The sequence below is a fragment of the Erinaceus europaeus genome, unplaced genomic scaffold, assembly GCF_950295315.1.
Source record: "Erinaceus europaeus unplaced genomic scaffold, mEriEur2.1 scaffold_959, whole genome shotgun sequence".
In the NCBI taxonomy this organism is placed as follows: domain Eukaryota; kingdom Metazoa; phylum Chordata; class Mammalia; order Eulipotyphla; family Erinaceidae; genus Erinaceus; species Erinaceus europaeus.
The window spans coordinates 1-20,000 of record NW_026647908.1 but is presented as its reverse complement, the minus strand read 5'-3'; the positions used below and the strand labels follow the sequence as shown (position 1 = coordinate 20,000).

The 20,000-nt window shown below is 54.3% G+C and overlaps 1 protein-coding gene across 1 annotated transcript in view; it reads right to left on the bottom strand.

The window, feature by feature from the left end:
- Window positions 1-19,994, bottom strand: part of LOC132536521 (unconventional myosin-XVIIIb-like) — a gene marked incomplete at its 5' end in the record, with an annotated part of 39,658 nt that extends 19,664 nt beyond the window's left edge. Inside the window, 6 exons of the mRNA XM_060184517.1 lie at window positions 1,074-1,202; window positions 3,678-3,743; window positions 15,574-15,683; window positions 16,900-17,116; window positions 17,790-17,973; window positions 19,885-19,994. Of these exons, the coding sequence (XP_060040500.1) occupies window positions 1,074-1,202; window positions 3,678-3,743; window positions 15,574-15,683; window positions 16,900-17,116; window positions 17,790-17,973; window positions 19,885-19,994 (816 nt within the window). The remainder of the gene's footprint in view (window positions 1-1,073; window positions 1,203-3,677; window positions 3,744-15,573; window positions 15,684-16,899; window positions 17,117-17,789; window positions 17,974-19,884) is intronic.
- Window positions 19,995-20,000: the final 6 nt, after the last annotated feature.

Here is a 20,000-nt window from a genome sequence, read left to right as displayed (position 1 = left end):
CACTACCATCACCACCACCACCATCATCACCACCATCACCACCACCCCCAGCACTACCATCAACACCACCACCATCATCACCATCACCACCACCATCACCACCACTAACACTACCATCAACACCACCACCATCATTACCACCATCACCACCACCACCATCATCACCACCATCACCACCACCCCCAGCACTACCATCAACACCACCGCCATCATCACCATCACCACCACCATCACCACCAACATCACCACCATCACCACCACCAACACTACCATCAACACCACCACCATCATTACCACCATCACCACCACTACCATCACCACCACCACCATCATCACCACCATCACCACCACCCCCAGCACTACCATCAACACCACCACCATCATCACCATCACCACCAACATCACCACCATCACCACCACCAACACTACCATCAACACCACCACCATCATTACCACCATCACCACCGCTACCATCACCACCACCATCACCACCACCATCATCACCACCACCATCACCACCACCATCATCACCACCATCACCACCCCCAACACTACCATCAACACCACCACCATCATCACCATCACCACCATCATCACCACCATCACCACCACCCCCAGCACTACCATCAACAACACCACCATCATCACCATCACCACCAACATCATTACCACCACTACCATCACCACCACCATCACCACCATCAAAATCACCACCATCACCACCACCACCACCACCACCACCACCACCACCACCACCATCACCACCACCACCACCACCACCGTCACCATCAGCACCACCACCACCATCACCATCATTACCACCATCACCACCTCTCTCAGGCTGGCTGTGTGGGCTGGCGTCCCCGTGCAGGCACGCAGACCCCTTTTCCATCTCAGAACCTCAGGGTATGAGTCTGCATGTTGACAGGAGCCTCGGAACCCTGTGTGTGTGTGTGTGTGTGTGTGTGTGTGTGTGTGTGTAAGGCAGGTGTGAGGACCCAAGTTCCTACCCCAGACCTGCAGGGAGGTGCAGCTCAGGGCCCAGGCCTCTGCGGGTGTACTGGCCTCCGTACCTTCAGCTTTTTGAATTCTTGGCGAGACAGAAAGCCCCTGCAGGCCGCTTGGAAGAGGACAATGACCTGGGACACCAGTTTCACTCGCTGCCTCTCCAGCCTGGAGACCACTCCCGCCTTGAGGAAAACCTGGGGGAGAGACCCTGCAGCTGACAGCCGAGTCAGACCGTCCCCAGGGGAGGTGCCAGCCAGCCGACACCTGGGGACTGGTCAGAGCAACCTGTCTCCTGGCGGCTCCCCACCTGGGAGCATGGAGGAGCTCAGATCCAAAGCCAGGCGGTGGCACACCTGGTTTAAGAGCACACGTTACTGTTCACAAGGACCCAGGTTCGAGCCCCACTCTCCACCTGCAGGGGAGGGGTGTCGGGCTGAGCTTCACTGACGGGAGACAGACAACCCGGGACTCATGGTTGAGCTGTAGGCAGTATCTCTTTATTCACGCAGGATGCAGCACAATCTAAGCCAAGCTAAGCTAAACTAAAACGAACAATGCTGTCCTTATATATACTTTCCAAGTAGGGTGTGAACAGGATGTGACGTAGAGAGGGTGGAGAGAAAAGTGACTGGTGAATGTCAGGGTGTGACAAGGAGAGGGGGCGGAGCAGGCAAGAATTCTACCACTGAACCACCAATGCCCTGGAGGGAGGGTGGTGCTTGTTAACAGTGGTTATGTAAATAGAATGCAGTGTTAAGCAGGGGGGATTAAACCAAATGAAACAGAAGAGGTTTTTAGAAGTAGAATTAGAAGCATACCAACAGAGGGGGTCGCTACACAATCGGTGAAGCAGATCTGCAGGTGTCTGTCTTTCTCTCTCCCTCTCTGTCTCCCCCTCCTCTCTCATTTTCTCTCTGTCCTATTCAATAAAAATGGGGGGGAAACGGCCTCCAGGAGCAGTGGATTAGTGGTGCTGGCACTGGGCCCCAGCGGTAACCCTGGAGGCAAAGGGGGTGGGGGAGAAAGGGAGAAAGAAAGAAGGGAGGGATGGATGGAGAAAGAAATGAAGGAAAGAAGGGAGGGAGGGAGGGAGGAAGGAAAGGAGGTGGGGAGGGAGGAGGAAGATCTGGAATTTCTGGTTGGGCCACAGTAAGGTTCCAGGTGGGACCAAAGTTCTCCACAGATGCTCCGTTTCCCCTCGACCTGCTTCCTGACACAGAGACCCTCTGCCAGCCCACGACCCCCCACTTGCTCAGTTGTGCCAAGCTCCATGGCCTCACAGCCGTACAGAGAAGACACTTCCATCCACCAGGGCCACAGAGCAATTAGCCTCACTGAGATCAAGACACGCTGAGTCACTCCCTATCAGACTGTTCATAATGGCTGTATTAATTTCACAAGCTACGGGGGAAAAAAAAAAATCAATGATCAAAGTGGTGACAGGCCCCGGCTCATATATTACAGATGGTGGCCGGCACTGCCAAGCCCGTTATCGATCCAGTAAGAGGCTTTCATTAAAAAGACAGATACGAGTGGTCACACACAGAACGGGGAGAAGTCATCGCCTCTGCAGAACCTGATTTTTGTTTTGTCTTTTTCCTTTCTAGAGCTCACTGCAGACCCAAAGGCTGGGGGGGTCACAGGGGGGCATCTAAGTCAGTCACCGTCCTTGGCTCCAGCTACCAGTCATGGCCAAGCAGACACTCATGGCTCCATCTTTAAGGGGCCCACAGGGACCCCCAGCTATGCCGACACCCCTCCCGCCCCACCCCGAGGTGCTTGAAGGCTGAGGTGTGAGAGCCTGACGGCTGGGACCTGGCTGGCACCGCAGAGGAGTCAACTCTGCTCTTCTGAGTGACGTTCCCAACTGGGGGAGTTCAGTCCTCAGAGCATGAATATGTGGCCAGACATCTGTCCCCCACTGACGGACAGGTCGACAAGTCAGGCGGGCAAGCCCCGCTGAGTGGCAGCTTGCTGATTCCCTCAGCCGGCTGGCCAGGACATCACACAGTCATCTCATGGGGGTGGCGGGGGACAGACTCTGAGAGACCCCTCACTCCCTCGCTCCCTTGGGATTCACGCATCAGGGAGAGCTGGGCCAGTTCTTCTTTTCTATCCTCAGAGAGGAGAGGGATAGACAGAAGGAAGGATAGAGAAGAGGGGGCCGGGCAGAAATAAGGAGCAATAGAGAGAAGGAGAGGGATATGAAAACACCCTTCCAGCATCCGCAGACTCTCCCCCGCCCCCAGTGCCATGGTGGTTGTCCAGTACAGGGGCTCAAACCCAGGGCCTGGGGCACCATCCGGCACTCACTGTACTTGCTGAGCCATCTCCCAGCTCCTGTTCCCGATTGGAACGGGCACTCTTTCTAAGGCTCAGAAAGGCATATAATGTCAAGGACAGCTCACTACCTGCCATGTACAAGGACCCGGGTTCAAATCCCCAGTCCCCACCTGCAGGGGGAGGGAAGTTTCCCAAGTAGTGAAGCAGGGCTGCAGGTGTCTCTCTTTCTTCCCATCTCTCCCTCCCCTCTCAATTTCTCTCTGCCCTATCCAATAAAATAGAAGGAGAAGAATGGCCACCAGGAACGGTGGACCCATAGTGCAGGCACTGAGCCCCAGCGATGACCCTGGTGGCAGAAACAAGAGTGAAGATGGGAAGTGACTCACCTGGCTGTGCCCCACGGCCATCGCCCCCTTCTCTAGATCCAGGGTCTGTAGCAGCTCCTCCACAGCCTGGGGGGGAGAGCAAAGTCAGCAGGGGAAGGAGGGAGGGAGGGAGGGAGGGAGGGAGGAAGGAAGGAAGGAAGGAAGGAAGGAAGGAAGGAAGGAAGGAAGGAAGCGGGAGGTGGAAAAGAAGGAGGAAGCAGAGAGGGGACTCGCCATGTCAGGGAGAGCTAGTGGGGCCGCTGCAGGTTGGGTGTCCATGGCGGGAGGGCCCACCATGCAGCCCCCCACGGAGAGGACCCTCACAGACACCCTCTCCTCCCAGCCTCCATCACAACCCTAGGGTCATACCCCACCCGCACGCCCACTCCACAGAGGACCCCACACCCCTGGGTCCTCACAGGGAAAACAAAATGACCAAGCAGCACCACACGGAGTCCCAAGTTAGCACCTGGAGCCTCAGTTCCACTTCTGGGAATTTATCACAAAGAACGGAAAGCAGGGGGCAGGGGGGGGGGAGTTAAGTGCACTTAGGTGCTCATATCACCATGTGCAAGGATGCAGGTTTGAGGCCCCACACCCCCCACCTGCGAGGGTGGGGATGGGTTATGAGCGGTGAAGCAGGTCTGCAGGTGTCTATCTTTCTCTCTCCTTCTCTCTGTTACCCCTCCCCTCTTAATGTCTCTCTGTCTTGTCAAATAAAAATGGGGGGGAGTTAAAGAAAAAAAATGGCTGCCAGGAGTGATGGATTTGTAGTGCTGGCACCAAGCCCAGGCGACAATCTTGGTGGCAAGAGAATAAAGGACAGGGAGTCAGGTGTTAGTGCAGCGGGTTAAGCGCACGTGGAGCAAAGCGCAAGGACCAGCATAAGGGTCCTGGTTCGAGCCCCCGGCTCCCCACCTGCAGGGGGAGTCGCTTCACAGGCAGTGAAGCAGGTCTGCAGGTGTCTGTCTTTCTCTCCCCCTCTCTGTCTTCCCCTCCTCTCTCCATTTCTCTCTGTCCTATCCAACAACAATGACATCAATAACAACAACAATAATAACTACAACAGTAATGAAAAAGAACAAGGGCAACCAAGGGAAAATAAATAAATAAATTTAAAAAAAATTTTTTTTAAAACAATAAAGAACAGAAAGCAGATACTCAAACACACTCACAAGCACACAAGCATTTGCCACGGTCACCAGTGGGTGGAAGCAGCCCAAGCACCCATCAGCAGGTGCATGGACTGAGCAAGGAAGCCATCTTGTCACCTGACAGAACAATAACCAGCCTCAGACATAAAGAGAACGTTGACTCATGTCCTGGAGTGATGGGACCCAGAGAGCATGGTGCTCAGTGAAATAAACCAGAAAAGAACGAGAGATCCCTCTCATAGAAGGCATCTAGAGAAGTCCAGTTCTTGGCAACAGCAAGTACAGGTATGGTGGGGACAGACAGGAAGCAGAATCATGGCGACAGAAAGTGGAGTGGTGGAAGTACAGGTATGGTGGGGACAGACAGGAAGCAGAATCATGGCGACAGGAAGTGGAGTGGTGGAAGTACAGGTATGGTGGGGACAGACAGGAAGCAGAATCATGGCGACAGGAAGTGGAGTGGTGGAAGTACAGGTATGGTGGGGACAGACAGGAAGCAGAATCATGGCGACAGGAAGTGGAGTGGTGGAAGGGAGATGGGGAGTTAATATTTAACAGGGACAGAGTTTCGGTTTTACAAGGTGAGAAGCACTCTGGGTGGTGATGATTGGACATTAATGTGAAGGTGTCAAAAATGTCTATTAAAGTGATCCAGGAGGTGGCGCAGTGGATAAAACGTTGGTCTCTCAGGCATTAGGTCCTGAGTTGGGATGCATTGGATCGACCTTCTCGTGGTGCATCCCGTGAGTACCCATTCATTGGGGAAACTGACGATCCTTCCTAGCTGACTGAATCCACATGGATCCCAGTCACTTTCAAAGCCAGCAACAAGCAGCTCCTGACAGCTTTCAACCTGACACTGTTGACTGGCTACGGAAGAAGGGCAAACGCTAGAAGAAGAAGAAGGTCCTGAGTTCAGTCCCCAGCAGCACATGTACTAGAGTGATGTCTGGTTCTTTCTCTCTCTTCTATCCCTTTCATTAATAAATGAATAAAATATTTTTTTAAAATGTCTACAACTGTAAATCTCACAAGCACTTGTGTCTTACGATGAGAAGCAACTCAGGGGGCTAGGGAGTGGTGCACCGGGCTAAGCACACAATAGTACAGAGCGCAAGGATCCCGGTTCAAGCCCCTGGCTCCCCACCTGCAGCGGGGGTAGGGCAGGGGTCATTTCACAAGCACTGAAGCAAGTCTGCAGGTGTCTATCTTTCTCTCCCTTCTTTCTATCTTCCACTCCTCTCTTGATTTCTCTCAGTCCTATCCAATAAAACGGGGGGGAAATGGCCTCCAAGAGCTGTAGGTTCATAGTGTAGGCACTAAGCTCCAGCGATAACCCTGGAAGCAGAAAGAAAGAAAGAAAGAAAGAAAGAAAGAAAGAAAGAAAGAAAGAAAGAAAGAAAGAGAAAAAGAGAGAGAGAGAGAGAGAGAGAGGAGGAAAAGCAGTCCTCAGGGTCACGAAGTGACACAGGGCAGGACCAGATTTGAGAGGAGGTCTGCTGGGGCCACGTCGTCACGTCCACCATCTGCTCCACTCTGTGGCTCAGGGAAATTCAGCTGCCATGTCATTGAAGCCCCGGGACACCTCCTTAGTCCTCCGACCTTGTCTCCTTGGGCTGGCAAGCAGCCGCCTCACTCTCACATACATTTGTCGGAAAAAATGGCACGGCCGTTAACCTTGTCTGCTGACGCATCTCTGATGGCCTCCCCTGCCTGCCGGACTTGCTCTATGCATGTGGGAGGCGCTGGGTGAGTAGAAGACTGGACCCCCAACAAAGAAATCCAGTGGGGGTGCTGGGAGTGACGGAGCAGAGCAGCCCCCCCTTTCCTCCTGGAACAACAGATCCACTGAAAGGCTGAATACGGCAATGGTCAAAATCAGCCATGGAATGGAAGTTTCCTCTTGTCATAGTGTCCCACAGGCTCAGAAACAACCTTGCCAGAAATCTGTCCCCTCAGATAAATATGGGTCACGCCCAGCTCTTTTGTGACTGCCAATTTCCTTCCCCTGCCGCCCCCGTGCCACCCCTCATGGACCTTCCATTCACGGCAAATCACAGAGTCTATTTTCAGCACGAAAAATAATGTGAGGAAAGTAACTGCAGCATTCAAGAAGCCACAAGTATTATGGGAGATGTGTGCATTTCAGCAGGAGTATTATGGGAGATGTGTGCATTTCAGCAGGTACCTTTCAATTCCAGAGGTCACCAGCTTCACAGAAAACTTTCTCAGACCAAAAAATAATCATAAGGGACCGGGTGGTGGAGCACCTGGTTGAGCACGCATGTTCCAATGCACAAGGACCCAGGTTCAAGCCCTTGGTCCCCACCTGCAGGGGGAAAGCTTTGCTAGTGGTGAAGCAGGGCTGCAGGTGTCTCTCTCTGTCTCTGTCGCCCCTCCCTCTTGATTTATGACTGTATCTATCCAATAAACAAATAAAGGCAATCAATATGTTTAAATAATAATAATGCTTCTTGGGCGGGGGAGACAGCATAATGGTTATGCAAACAGACTCTTATGCCTCAGGCTCCTAAGTCCCAGGTTCAATCCCCTGCACCACCATAAGCCAGAGCTAAGCAGTGCTCTGGTGTTTCTGTGTGTGTGTGTGCGCGCGTGCGCGCACGCATGTGTGTGTCTGCATCGCTCTCAAAAATAAAATTAATTTAAAAAATTTAAAAAATAATAAGATTTAAATAATAATAATGCTTCTTAGAGTCTAAGACCACAACCTGGGTGTGACTTTGTCCTCTGGTCTCCTGAAAGCACATTCTATGAAGTACTCTCCTAGATCCATTATTTCTACTTGTCACATTTTATTCCCCCCAAAAAAAAATTCTGGAAGCTATGGAGAGCAGAATACATAACACTAATGTCTCCCAGATAACATCATTTTCCTCTATAAGAGAAAAGTGAAGTAAACACTAGCTGGCAATAAGCTGAGTAGGTTGATGGGGGTGGGGGAGAACTGAGACCTACAGCCCAGAAAATGTTTCTAGGTCTACTGCTGAGTTAGGGACGTCCAGGGTCAGTAACCAGGGTCCTGAATTACAGTCACCTGGTCTACCACTCACAGGTGTTTGCCCTTAGACATGCACCCCGTGCCAGGCTCCGGGCTCTGGATGTTTCCGTGGTTGTGTTTGTGAAGGTGCCACACAGCCCCTGGTTTACGCTAAGCAGCAGAACAGTATAAGCTCGTTCTAATGTCCCAGAGCTCATCCTAGACAAGTCTGGCTGAACCCAAACTTGCAGAGCTGAAACAGGATGTAGACGTGGGCTTCCATTTCTTGGGTTCACTCCCAAACATTGCCAAAAGAAAAGAAACCTACACAACAGTCCAGAACCCTTCTCCATCTGCTTGCGTTTTTGTTTTTCTTTATGTAAGTCCCTTTATATGACCTGGCTTAACAAAACAACTCGACTTAACAGAGACATTCCATTGTGTTGGTTCTCTCTATAAGAAGAAAACATGATTGCAAATGGACCACGATGAAAAAGGAAACAGAGAAGACACGAGTTACAGCAATCAGACCAATGGGAGAGAACTGACATGACAAAGATTAGCTTTATAATCATGTGGGTCGGGGACTTATGACAAAGCTTCTTTTTTTAATATTTATTTATTCCCTTTTGTTTCCCTTGTTGTTTTATTGATGTAGTTATTATTATTCTGTCGTCATTGTTGGATAGGACAGAGAGAAATGGAGAGAGGAGGGGAAGACAGAGAGGGGCAGAGAAAGACAGACACCTGCAGACCTGCTTCACCGCCTGTGAAGCGACTCCCCTGCAGGTGGGGAGCCGAGGGCTCGAACCAGGATCCTTATGCCAGTCCTTGCACTTTGCACCATGTGCGCTTAACCGGCTGCACTACCGCCTGATTCCCTATGACGAAGTTTCTATGGGTTGGGGACTTATGACAAAGTTTCTAAAGCACTTCAGTAGGAGGAAGGGCATAAATTTTCAACAAGTGTTACCAGAACAACTATGTATCCACGTAAAAGAGGGAGTCGTATGATTCTCAAGCGTATGAAGATCAACTCGAGATGAATCCAGTGTCTACATATGAATCCAGTGTCTACATGTAAGAGTTAAAATTATAAACCTTCCAGAGGAAAGTAGGAGAGAGACTTTTGTGATCTTGGTTTGGTAGAGTCTTTAAATATAATAACAGAAGCATGATTCCTCTTTTAAAATTCGGTAACATGGGGGTCGGGCAGTGGCGCAGTGGGTTAAGCGCATGTGGCGCAAAGCGCAAGGACCTGCATAAGGATCCCGGTTCGAGCCCCCGGCTCCCCACCTGCAGGGGAGGTCGCTTCACAGGTGGTGAAGCAGGTCTGCAGGTGTCTGTCTTTCTCTCCCCCTCTCTGTCTTCCCCTCCTCTCACCATTTCTCTCTGTCCTATCCAACAACGAACAACATCAACAATGGCAATAATAATTACCACAACGAGGCTACAACAAGGGCAACAAAAAAGGGGAAAAAATGGCCTCCAGGAGCGGTGGATTCATGGTGCAGGCACCGAGCCCAGCAATAACCCTGGAGGGAAAAAAAAATTCGGTAACACGGACTTCATGAAAACTAAACAACAGAGTTTCAAAGACAACATTCTCTGTTGAAAAGAAAATGACAAGAGAAACCATGCACTGGGAGAAAAATCACTGCAAAGGCTTTTTATCCAAATGTAGAGCAGGCTAGAGTTGTGCTCAGTGAGAAGGCAAACTGCACCAAGTCAGGAGCAGGTTTAAATCGAGAAAAAAAGAAAGACACAAAGTGGGTCATCGGCTCATGGAAAAACAAAACGAAAAAAAAAAAAAACATCATTATTACGAAAAATGCAAATTAAAATGACAGTAAGATACCACAGCATACACACCAGAATGATTAAAATAAAGAGACTCAGATCGTGGCAAGTCTTGGCCAGGGTACAGGACAGGGATCCCCAACATTGCAAATGGGGTTGTCAAGTGCTACAGCCACTTTGAAGATGATTTAACAGTTGATTTAACGAAGTCAAAGATAAGCTAACCACACACACTAGCGATCCCACATGCACAGGGGAGGAATCCAAGCCCTTCCGCGCAAAGACTGACGTGCCTCTTCTCTTAACGGTCTTAACGGGACCCACTCAAAAAGTGACTTGGAGAGAATCATCATAGTAATCATGAATCACTGGATCTTTAATACTATTCATCTTGTGAGTCTCATGTGAAGTTTTTAGGGCAGTGGCAAGTCCATTTTCTAGAGAGGCGTTCATAACTACAGATGATAAAATCAAGATTTCAGACAGCAACGTAGGCACTGCTATCATATGGATCATAGAAAGTGTGCCAGGTGCTTTATCAAGGCATTGAGCCACTATAAGAGAGAGAACAGGGACCATTCATTTCCCAGAAGATCACGGAGCTGAATCAAGATGGGTCAAGTGATTTGTCAGTGTTGGAGGCTTTGCCATCAACAGGACTGTCTATGACCCCGCCACCCACTCCGGGGTCCACATGCCAAAAAAAGCAAAACAGGTGGAACTTAAGAAACCAAGACAGAAAGGGGAAACCAGCACAGTCTAAGCAGGACTGGGTGTGGTGTATTGCACCAAAGCAAAGGATTCTGGGGACGGAGGAGAAAGGAGAGAGTGGCCTTACAGTCCTGGAGCATGGTGGTAGAACAGGGCCAAAGCTGAGCTAGCTGAGTGTATTTTGCAGACACCTATCACAGAGAGACAAGAGATTGGACCCATGGGGCCTGGGCAGTGGCACACCCAGTTAAGAGCACATAGTAATAAGCACAAGCACCCACACAAGGATCTGGGTTTTTGCCCCTCACTCCCTACCTGTGGGGAGTGGGGGGCATCGCTTCACAAGCAGTGAAGCAGGTCTGTAGGTGTCTCTCTTTCTCTCTCCCTCTCTATCGTCCCTTCTCTCAATTTCTCTCTGTCCTGTCCAATAAAATGTAAAAAAAAATGGACCCCAGGAGCAATGGATTTGTAGTGCAGGCACCAAGCCCTAGTAATAACGCTGGAAGCCAAAAGGAGAAAGAGAGAGAGGAGAGATTGAACTTGTGCCAACAACTATACTGTAAACCACTGACTCCCCTGCTCCCTGTAAACGGATCTGGGGGAAAGAACGCTCACAGGAAGTGGAGTTTCAGAGAGAGATTAGTATGGCCATGCTCCTTACAGCGTGAGTCTCAACAGTTGGAAGGAAGAAGCTGAGCTGGTGGGCGGTGTTGGAGGAAGGGCTGGGCGGAGTCTTGCCCATGACAGGAGCCTGGCACAAAAGGACGAGTCTGGAGGCGTCCAGCTCCCAGAGACAGAAGGGAGATGGTGGCTGCAGGGTGGCGGAGGCTGGAGCGAGGAGTTGTGTCTAGTGGGGCCAGTTTCAGTTTTGTAAGATGGGCAGGGCGTGGGGGGTTAGATCTGGGGAAGGCTGGTGAGGATGTCTGCACAGACACGTGAAGGGGGCCACTCATCCAGACACGTGTCCATATCCCACCGCCACCCAAAGTGACCAGTCCGGCGGCCTCCTGGCTGCCCCGTGAGCCCGTCAGCCACTCCTGGGTCTGCTCTCATCAATCAGTTCCCTGGCCCGGTTCAGATACATTCCCAGCAAGACAGATCAAAAATTTCCGTCTGGGGACGCGGCCTTGTACCCTTTCTGCACCCCGTGGTATTGGAGACAGGTGCTCTCGGGAACAGAGACATGGGCTATTTTCATTCTGGGAAAGCAGAATCCCCAAGCAGGTAGGTAGGTACCCGCCAAGCAAGGGATCTTCCGTGGGCAGAAGTCTTGGCAAGACACAGCTCATCCTGGGAGCCCAGAGAGCTCTCCAAGGCCTGCACCCCACCCAGTGAGGGGGCCTCCCTCTGCTGCGAGGTGTCAACCGTCTGTGCACAGAGGCTGCGCCCCCTCCCCTGCACCCCACCCCCAGACACAGCTTCATGCATCTTTTGTGTTTGGGAGCAGGGCCCAGAAAACGTATATTTATCAGCGTTTTCACAGGAAGCAGTCTGCAGTCTTTTGAAATTTGTGAGCAAATAAAAGGAAGGAAGGAAGGAAGGAAGGAAGGAAGGAAGGAAGGAAGGAAGGGAGGAAGGAAGGAAGGAAGGAGGGCCAAGAAGCACCAAGGACGCACCAGCAAGTCTGTTCTACTTCCAGTGGGGGCGCAGGGGGGCTGGGTGTGGAGGTGGTTTCAGTTTGGTGACTGTGGTGGAGAACTGCTGAGTCTTCCAGAATAGAAAAGTTCCCATATGCTGCGCCCCCAGAGCAGACGCCCCCACACCCCGCTTCTGGGCTGCTCGCCACTGGGAAGGAGCCCGGGAATGTCTCCATAGCTCCTTCTGCATGTCTGAACAGGGACAGTTCTAGGCACCATGGACGAGAGAGCCCACGGGGAAGCTGGTACAGAGAGGTCCCAGATTAGAGCCCCGAGCCACAGCGGCCTCTTCCTGGGGGCCCTTTCCCCAAAGGGTGTCAGGACATCCCATAGAAGATGCTGTTCTGGGGGTCGGGCGGCAGTGCGGCGGGTTAAGCACAGGTGGCGCAAAGCACAAGGACCCACATAAGGATCCAGGTTCGAGCCCCCGGCTCCCCACCTGCAGGGGAATCGCTTCACAGGCGGTGAAGCAGGTCTGCAGGCGTTTCTCTCTCAATCTCTGTCTTCCCCTCCTCTCTCCATTTCTCTCTGTCCTACCCAACAACGAATGACATCAACAACAACAATAATAATCACAACAAGGCTACAACAACAAGGGCAACAAAAGGGGAAAAAATGGCTTCCAGGAGCAGTGGATTCATGGTGCAGGCACTGAGCCCCAGCAATAACCCTGGAGGCCAAAAAAAAAAGATGCTGTTCTGTCTCCTGGGGCGGGCAGGGGGCGACTCTACTTGGTCCCGACTGCAGAGAGGAGTCCAGAAGAGAACTAAAATGGACACCCATGGAGGGCACGGACACACTCGTCTGAACGGCTTCGGGTGTGGAAGCAGCCTACCTGCCCGGCGACAGGTGCCTGGAGAAGCAGGCTGTGGGGCAGACGCCCAGAGGAATACTACTAGCCCATGAAGAAAGAGGACGTTCTCTGTGTGGGATATGAGGGCTTGGAACTGGAGGTGATACTGCCCAGTAAGCGATTTAGCTAATGAAGGACGGGCCAGCGGAATAGCTCACTTGGATAGTGTGCTGCTTTGCCATGTGGGCAGACCCAGGTTCGAGCCCGGCCCCCCCGCTGCATTGAAGGAAGCTCAGGTGCTGTGGTCTCTCTCACTCTCTGCCTCTCTGTCTCTATTTTTGGAGGGAAAAAAAGGAATTGGGGAGTGAAGACCAGCTTCCAGATGGTTTCACTCTGGGGTAGACAACAAATAACTGACATAAGTGACAGGCAAAGTGAAAAGGACCCAAGTGAGCCCTGGACTGAACACGGTGGTGATTATCGCAGGGAATGGGGGCAGGGGGGCGGGTCTCTGTGGAGCAGGGTCGCGGGCTCTGCTGGGAGCGCGGCAAGCCTCACACACACCCAACAGCTGGCATCCTGAAGCCGCAGGCCCGATCACCAACAGGAAAGGGGGCGACCTTGAACCCTGACTTTTTCCTCTTTTGTGCCTCCACGGGTATCCCTGGGGCTCAGTGCCGGCACCACAAATCCACAGCTCCTGGAGGCCATTTTTTCCATTTTATTGGACAGGACAGAGAGAAATCGAGAGAGGAGGGGGAAATAGAGAGAGGGGGAAGACAGACACCTGCAGACCTGCTTCACCACTTATGAAGTGACCCCCCGCTGCAGGTGGGGAGCCGGGGGCTCGAACCGGGATCCTTGCGTGGGTCCTTGTGCTTCATACTATGTGCTCTTAACCGGGTGTGCTACCACCTGGCTCTTTTTTTTTTTTTTACTACTTTATCTGATAGGACAGAGAGAAATTGAGAGTAGATGAGGGAGGGAGAGACACAGAGAGAGACACACACACACACACACACACGCACACACAGAGAGAGAGAGAGGGACCTGCTTCACCACCACTCATGAAGCTCGCCCTGGCTGCCTGCAGGTGGGGACTGGGAGCTTGTACAGGGGTCCTTGTACACGGTCACAGGTGTCCTTACCTGGATGTCCTGCCACCCACCCCCCGGAGCCCTGCCTTTCCCTCTCAGCCCGTGCGACTCTGAGCATCCTGGAGCCTATAGTGGTGGCAGGACTTGGGCCACCTGGAGGGGCCCCTCCAGCCTCCTGGCAGCTCCCGTGTGAGCCGGTGGCCTGAGGAGGTGCTGGCAGCCATGTAGCTCATGATAATGGCAGTGGCTCTGCCCTCGGGAGCCCTCCCTGTGCCCTGGGCACCCATCACGCACACCAGGGAACTAGAAGCCTGAGTGTCCTCACCATCCAAGGGGACAATGCTAAGAGGGAGGACGGAGTCACTGCATGAGGACACACAGCCCCAGGTGGGAGTCTGAGGAGCACTGAGCCTTGAGCTACCCTCCCTGGGAACGTCAGATATCAGAAATGACAGCAGCAACAAATGCTGGAGAGGTTGTGGGGACAGAGGAACCTTCCTGCTCTGTTGGTGGGAATGAAGAAGGGCAAATGCTAGAAGAAGAAGGTGGGAGTGTCAGTGGGTCCAACCCCTGTGGAGAACAGTCTGGAGAACTCTCAGAAGGCTAGAAATGGACCTACCCTATGACCCTACAATTCCTCTCCTGGGGATAGATCCTAAGGAACCCAACACACCCATCCAAAAAGATCTGTGTACACATATGTTCATAGCATCACAATTCGTAATAGCCCAAACCTGGGCACAAACCAGGTGTCCAACAACAGATGAGTGGCTGAGCAAGTTGTGGTCTATATACACAATGCAATACTACTCAGCTATGAAAAATGGTGAGTTCACCTTTTTCAGCCCATCTTGGATGGAGCTTGAAGTTCAGTGAGGTAAGTCAGAAAGAGAAGGATGAATATGGGATGATCTCACTCACAGACAGAAGTTGAAAAACAAGATCAGAATGGAAAACACCAAGCAGAACATGGACTGGAGTTGGTGTGCTGCACCAAAGAAAAAGACTCTGGGGTGGGGGGAGGGTTCAGGTCCGGGAACATGATGGCAGAGGACGACCTGGTGGGGGTTGTATTGTTGTGTGGAAATGTTATGTGTGTACAGACTATTGTATTTAACCATTAACCCCCACCAATAAATGAAAAAAAACAAACACCAAAACACCCTCCCTGGAAACAAGAAATGGTGGGTGACCCCCAGCCCCGCCTGGCTGTGCCGCTCTGTGTGTCCGCTTTGCTCCCTAAGCGTCTGCCTCCTGGCTGGCCGACATCTGTGGTAAGATTTGCCCAGAAGGTCTGTGGCGAGGACACGGGGGACCCAGCACATCCTGACGTGCTCACTGACCACTGAGCCCCACTGCCTGGCCTCCCCAGAAATACTGACCAGGACCCTGGTTTAGGGCCAGAAGAGGATCCAGCCCTGGGTGGTGCTGTAGACGGAGGACACATGGGGCGGGGGGGAGGGGAGGTGGATTCATGCATTCATCCATCCATCCATTCATTCATTCATTCATTTATTCATGCAACAGAAAACGATGGAGCAGCTGTCTGGCCTGGGCAGCTGAGAGAAGACGGGCAGCACTTCAGAGCCGAGTGGGCACTGAGCACACAGGAAGGGGTGGAGGGATGCGGATGCACCAGCAAGTCTAGGATGCCTTCCTGGAGGAGGGGTCAGAAATGCTGAGCACAAAGAGACAGGGGAGCCCCATCTGCCGGCGGCCTCACCTACCTTCCTCTCATCCACACTCTCAGAGGACAACATGAGCTTCTTGCTGAGTGCTGGGTCCAGCGCCTGAAACTTCCGGCGGAACTGAGCCAGCCCCATGTGGTCAGCATAGCCTGGGGGAAGGGCAGGCAGGAGATGGTTCCCGTCTGACCTGTGGGGTCCCTTCCCCGGGGGGCTCTGTTTCCCCGGTTGCTGCCCAGCCTCTCCCGGTGCCAGCCCCAGGGCACAGGCTGCTTGAGGCCTAGTGGCGCCTCTCTCCTCTGTGCCGCCCGGGGCGGGGGGTCAGACTAGAATTGGGGTGGGGGGCAAGGCTGGGTGGGGCTTGGGTGCCCGGGCAGGGGAGGGACATGGGGCCAGCTCACGGGCCACCAGCTGGACACTGGCTGTGTCAGGCACAAGGCCAGCACTGGGTGGGGGGCAGCTTTGGGTCCTGAGCCATTAGATTCTGCCCTACAGACATGGAAACTGAGGCCCGTCCTTCCTCTCCCCTCCATCTCCCTCCCCTTTCCCTCTCTCCCTCACCCTCTTTCCCTGTACCTCTCCCTTTCCCCCTCTGCCTCTCCTCCCTCTTTCTCTCTCCCTCTCCCTTTCTCTCCCTCTCTCTCTCCCTCTCCCTGTCTCCCTCTCCCTTTCTCTCTCTCCCTCTCCCTGTCTCCCTCTCCCTTTCTCTCTCTCCCTCTCCCTGTCTCCCTCTCCCTTTCTCTCTCTCCCTCTCCCTGTCTCCCTCTCCCTTTCTCTCTCACCCTCCCACCTCTCTCACTCTGACAAAGAAAACTCAGAGCAATGGAGCCCTGGTGATGGGACTAAATGAACACAAACACAATCTTTTCAGAGCCCAGAGCACGCACACGTCATTAACTCCTCTGCATCATGAGAGAAACAGGTGCGGCGGAGGAGAGACAGAAGCCCAGTCCCCGTGAGACGCCCCGGCCCTTAGCTTGAAGAGCTCAACGGGGAGTCTGTGAGGACCCGGGACGGGGTGCTGACCCTGCGGGCACGGGGCTCCCAGGGGCTGGCTGACACGCCTGCAGGGACCCTGTGGGGACCCAGCGCAACCAAGGTGACACGATCCAGCCCTCGCTGTGACCACAGGCCAGGCTGGGGGAGACCAAAGGGGCCCGGGGGTGACAGCTTCCTCCTGGCTCCTGGCCGCTCCTGCACCCCCTGCACCACCTTCAGAGGCCTGGCAGTAAGGACACTGGGGACCCCAAGGACACTAAACCCGCAGAGTGGTGCCCGCCTGGACCCCGCCAGCCGCCCCTCGTCTGCAGAGAGTGGTTGACCCCCGGTCTGTCCTCACCCCCGTCCCCCGGCCCAGGCCCCTCTCACCTGCCCTATGTGCACGAAGCGTCTCCAGAAGGTGGGACCCCGCGATCTGAGCCCTCAGGGCTGGGATGTTGGGGGCCCCGGTGGCTCCGGGCTGCTTCCCCCCGGGCTGAGGCGGAGTTGGGGACCTCTGGCCACCCCTGGTCTCCAGCCCTGGGCCCATCACCAGGCAGTGGACAAAATGCAGCTGTGAGTGTCTGATGACACTGGTCAAGGCGTCCTAGGGCAGAGGAGTGGGGCACAGGGGCCTGGTCACCCCAAGTGTTCACTGGGCGTCTCTGCCCCCAGAGCCCGCCATGGACCTCCTCCTATGGCCTATTCTCAGGAGAGATGGGAGACCTCACCTGGTCAGGGCTGCTCCCTCAAGCCTGGCCCCACTGCATCCCTCTGTCCCTCTGTCCCTCTGTCTCTCTGTCTCTCTCTATCTGAAAATAGCCAGCTCATAGGGGCCAGGCGGTGACACACCCGGTTAAGCACACACATTACGGTGCACAAGGACCTGGGTTCAAGCCCCTGGGCCCTACCTGCAGGGGGGAAGCTTCCTGAGTGGTGAAGCAGGGCTGCAGGTGTTTCTCTGTCTCTCTCCCTCTCTGTCTCCCTCTCCCCTCTCAATTTCTCTGTCTCTTCAAACTCCTTTGATACTCGGTGAGGCTCGGAGATAGCTCCCCTATCAAGTCAACACCTTAGCAACCACCAGCCCTGACACCACAGGAGAGCCCACTGCACCAGGGGAAGCTCCAGGATTTAAATAGAGTGAGAGAGTCTGTCCCGGAGCAGGGGAGTCATGGATAACCAAAGGCCACAAAAGAAAGGAGGGGCACTGGGGGTGACACCCGCCCGAGGCTTCCAGAAGAGGGGAGCGGAGCCGCTGGCAGGGCAGAGGGCACACTCACCATCTGCAGGGAGACCTGGGCGCACGGGGCTCTCCTCCTCACCGCAGCCGCAGCCCTGGCGAAGGTCCTCCTCACGGCCCGGTTCCTCCGCAGGGCCAGCTGGGAGCCGCCCTCCAGGCCACCCACGGCCCCGCACAGGGGGGGCAGCTGTGCCCGGCTCCCAAAGAGTCTCCTCAGCTCCTCCCTGGCGGGACAGGACGGGGAAACGGTTACACGGTTCGAGGGAGGGACGGGCCCTCCTCGGTCTGCCTTGTGACCACTCCCTGCCAGGGACGTCTCCTATATCATGCCAGGGGCGTCCCCTCTCTCCTGACAGGGGTGTCCCCTCTCTCCTGTCAGGGGCGACCCCTCTCTCCTGCTCAGGGGTGTCCACTCTCTCCTGTCAGGGGTGTCCCCTCTCTCCTGGTCAGGGGCGTCTCCTATCTCCTGGTCAGGGGTGTACCCTCTCTCCTGGTCAGGGGCGACCCCTCTCTCCTGTCAGGGGTGTCCCCTCTCTCCTGGTCAGGGGCGACCCCTCTCTCCTGTCAGGGGTGTCCCCTCTCTCCTGGTCAGGGGTGTCCCCTCTCTCCTGTCAGGGGTGTCCCCTCTCTCCTGGTCAGGGGTGCCCCCTCTCTCCTGTCAGGAGTGTCCCCTCTCTCCTATCAGGGGTGTCCCCTCTCTCCTGCTCAGGGGTGTCCCCTCTCTCCTGGTCAGGGGTGTCCCCTCTCTTCTGTCAGGGGTGTCCCCTCTCTCCTGGTCAGGGCCGTCCCCTCTCTCCTGGTCAGGGGTGTCCCCTCTCTCCTGGTCAGGGCCGTCCCCTCTCTCCTGGTCAGGGGTGTCCCCTCTCTCCTGTCAGGGGTGTCCCCTCTCTCCTGGTCAGGGGTGTCCCCTCTCTCCTGTCAGGGGCGTCCTCTCTCCTGCTCAGGGGCGTCCCCTCTCTCCTGCTCAGGGGTGTCCCCTCTCTCCTGGTCAGCGGTGTCCCCTCTCTCCTGTCAGGGGTGTCCCCTCTCTCCTGTCAGGGGTGTCCCCTCTCTCCTGGTCAGGGGTGTCTCTTATCTCCTGATCCGGCAGCTCCCCTCTGGCCTGTCTGTTCTCTCCAAGGTCAGTGCCTACAGGATCCCACCTTGAGCTGGACACTCCCTGCACATGCACCCACACCCTCATGCACACCTGCACACACACCTGCACATTCGCACGCACCCAGACACAACACACTCCTGTTCACACACTTACACGTACACACACAAACACCCATTCACAAACTCTTTCATGCACACAAGACTCCCATTTACACACACTGCTTTGCACACACACACACACACATACACACACACTCACACATGCACACACACACATACACACACACATGCATGCCCACACACACTCACACATACACACACATGCACGCCCACACACACACTCACACATAAACACACATACTCACACATGCATGCCCACTCACACACACACACATGCATGCCCACACACACACTCACACATACACACACATGCATGCCCACACACACACTCACACATACATACACACTCACACATGCACACACACATACACACACTTACACATACACACACTCACACATACACACACACATGCACGCCCACACACACACTCACACACACACTCACACATGCACACCCACACACACACTCATATACACACACACACACTCACACATGCACGCCCACACACACACTCACACACACACACACACATGCACGCCCACACACACACTCACACACACACACACACATGCACGCCCACACACGCACTCACATATACACACACACACACACACACACACACACACACGCACACACACACTCTCCTGTGGCACAGGGACTGCAGCCTGGTCGGCACTCCTGAGAGCAGACAGGGAGGCAGGGAGGCTGGAGGCTCTCTAACTGCCTGCAAATGGCCTCATTTGGTTTTTAGGACTCCAGCTCTAGGATGTCCATCAAAGCCTCTCAGACACACTCCAGGAACAGCCAGCACCCACAGGACCTCCACTCAGGGCTCAGGCCTCCTGCCGAGGGCGGATCTTCCCTGCCTGGTGGGGCATCTGCACCCCCCACCCCGACACCCCCACCCCGGGCTCACCGTGTGGACTGCCGCAGCAGCTGGGGGGCGTCCTGGGCCGCCAGGTTGGGCTTGGCCCTGCGGAGCCAGCCCGTGAAGTCGTAGCGCACAGGGTCCCGGCCCAGCTGGTGGGCAAT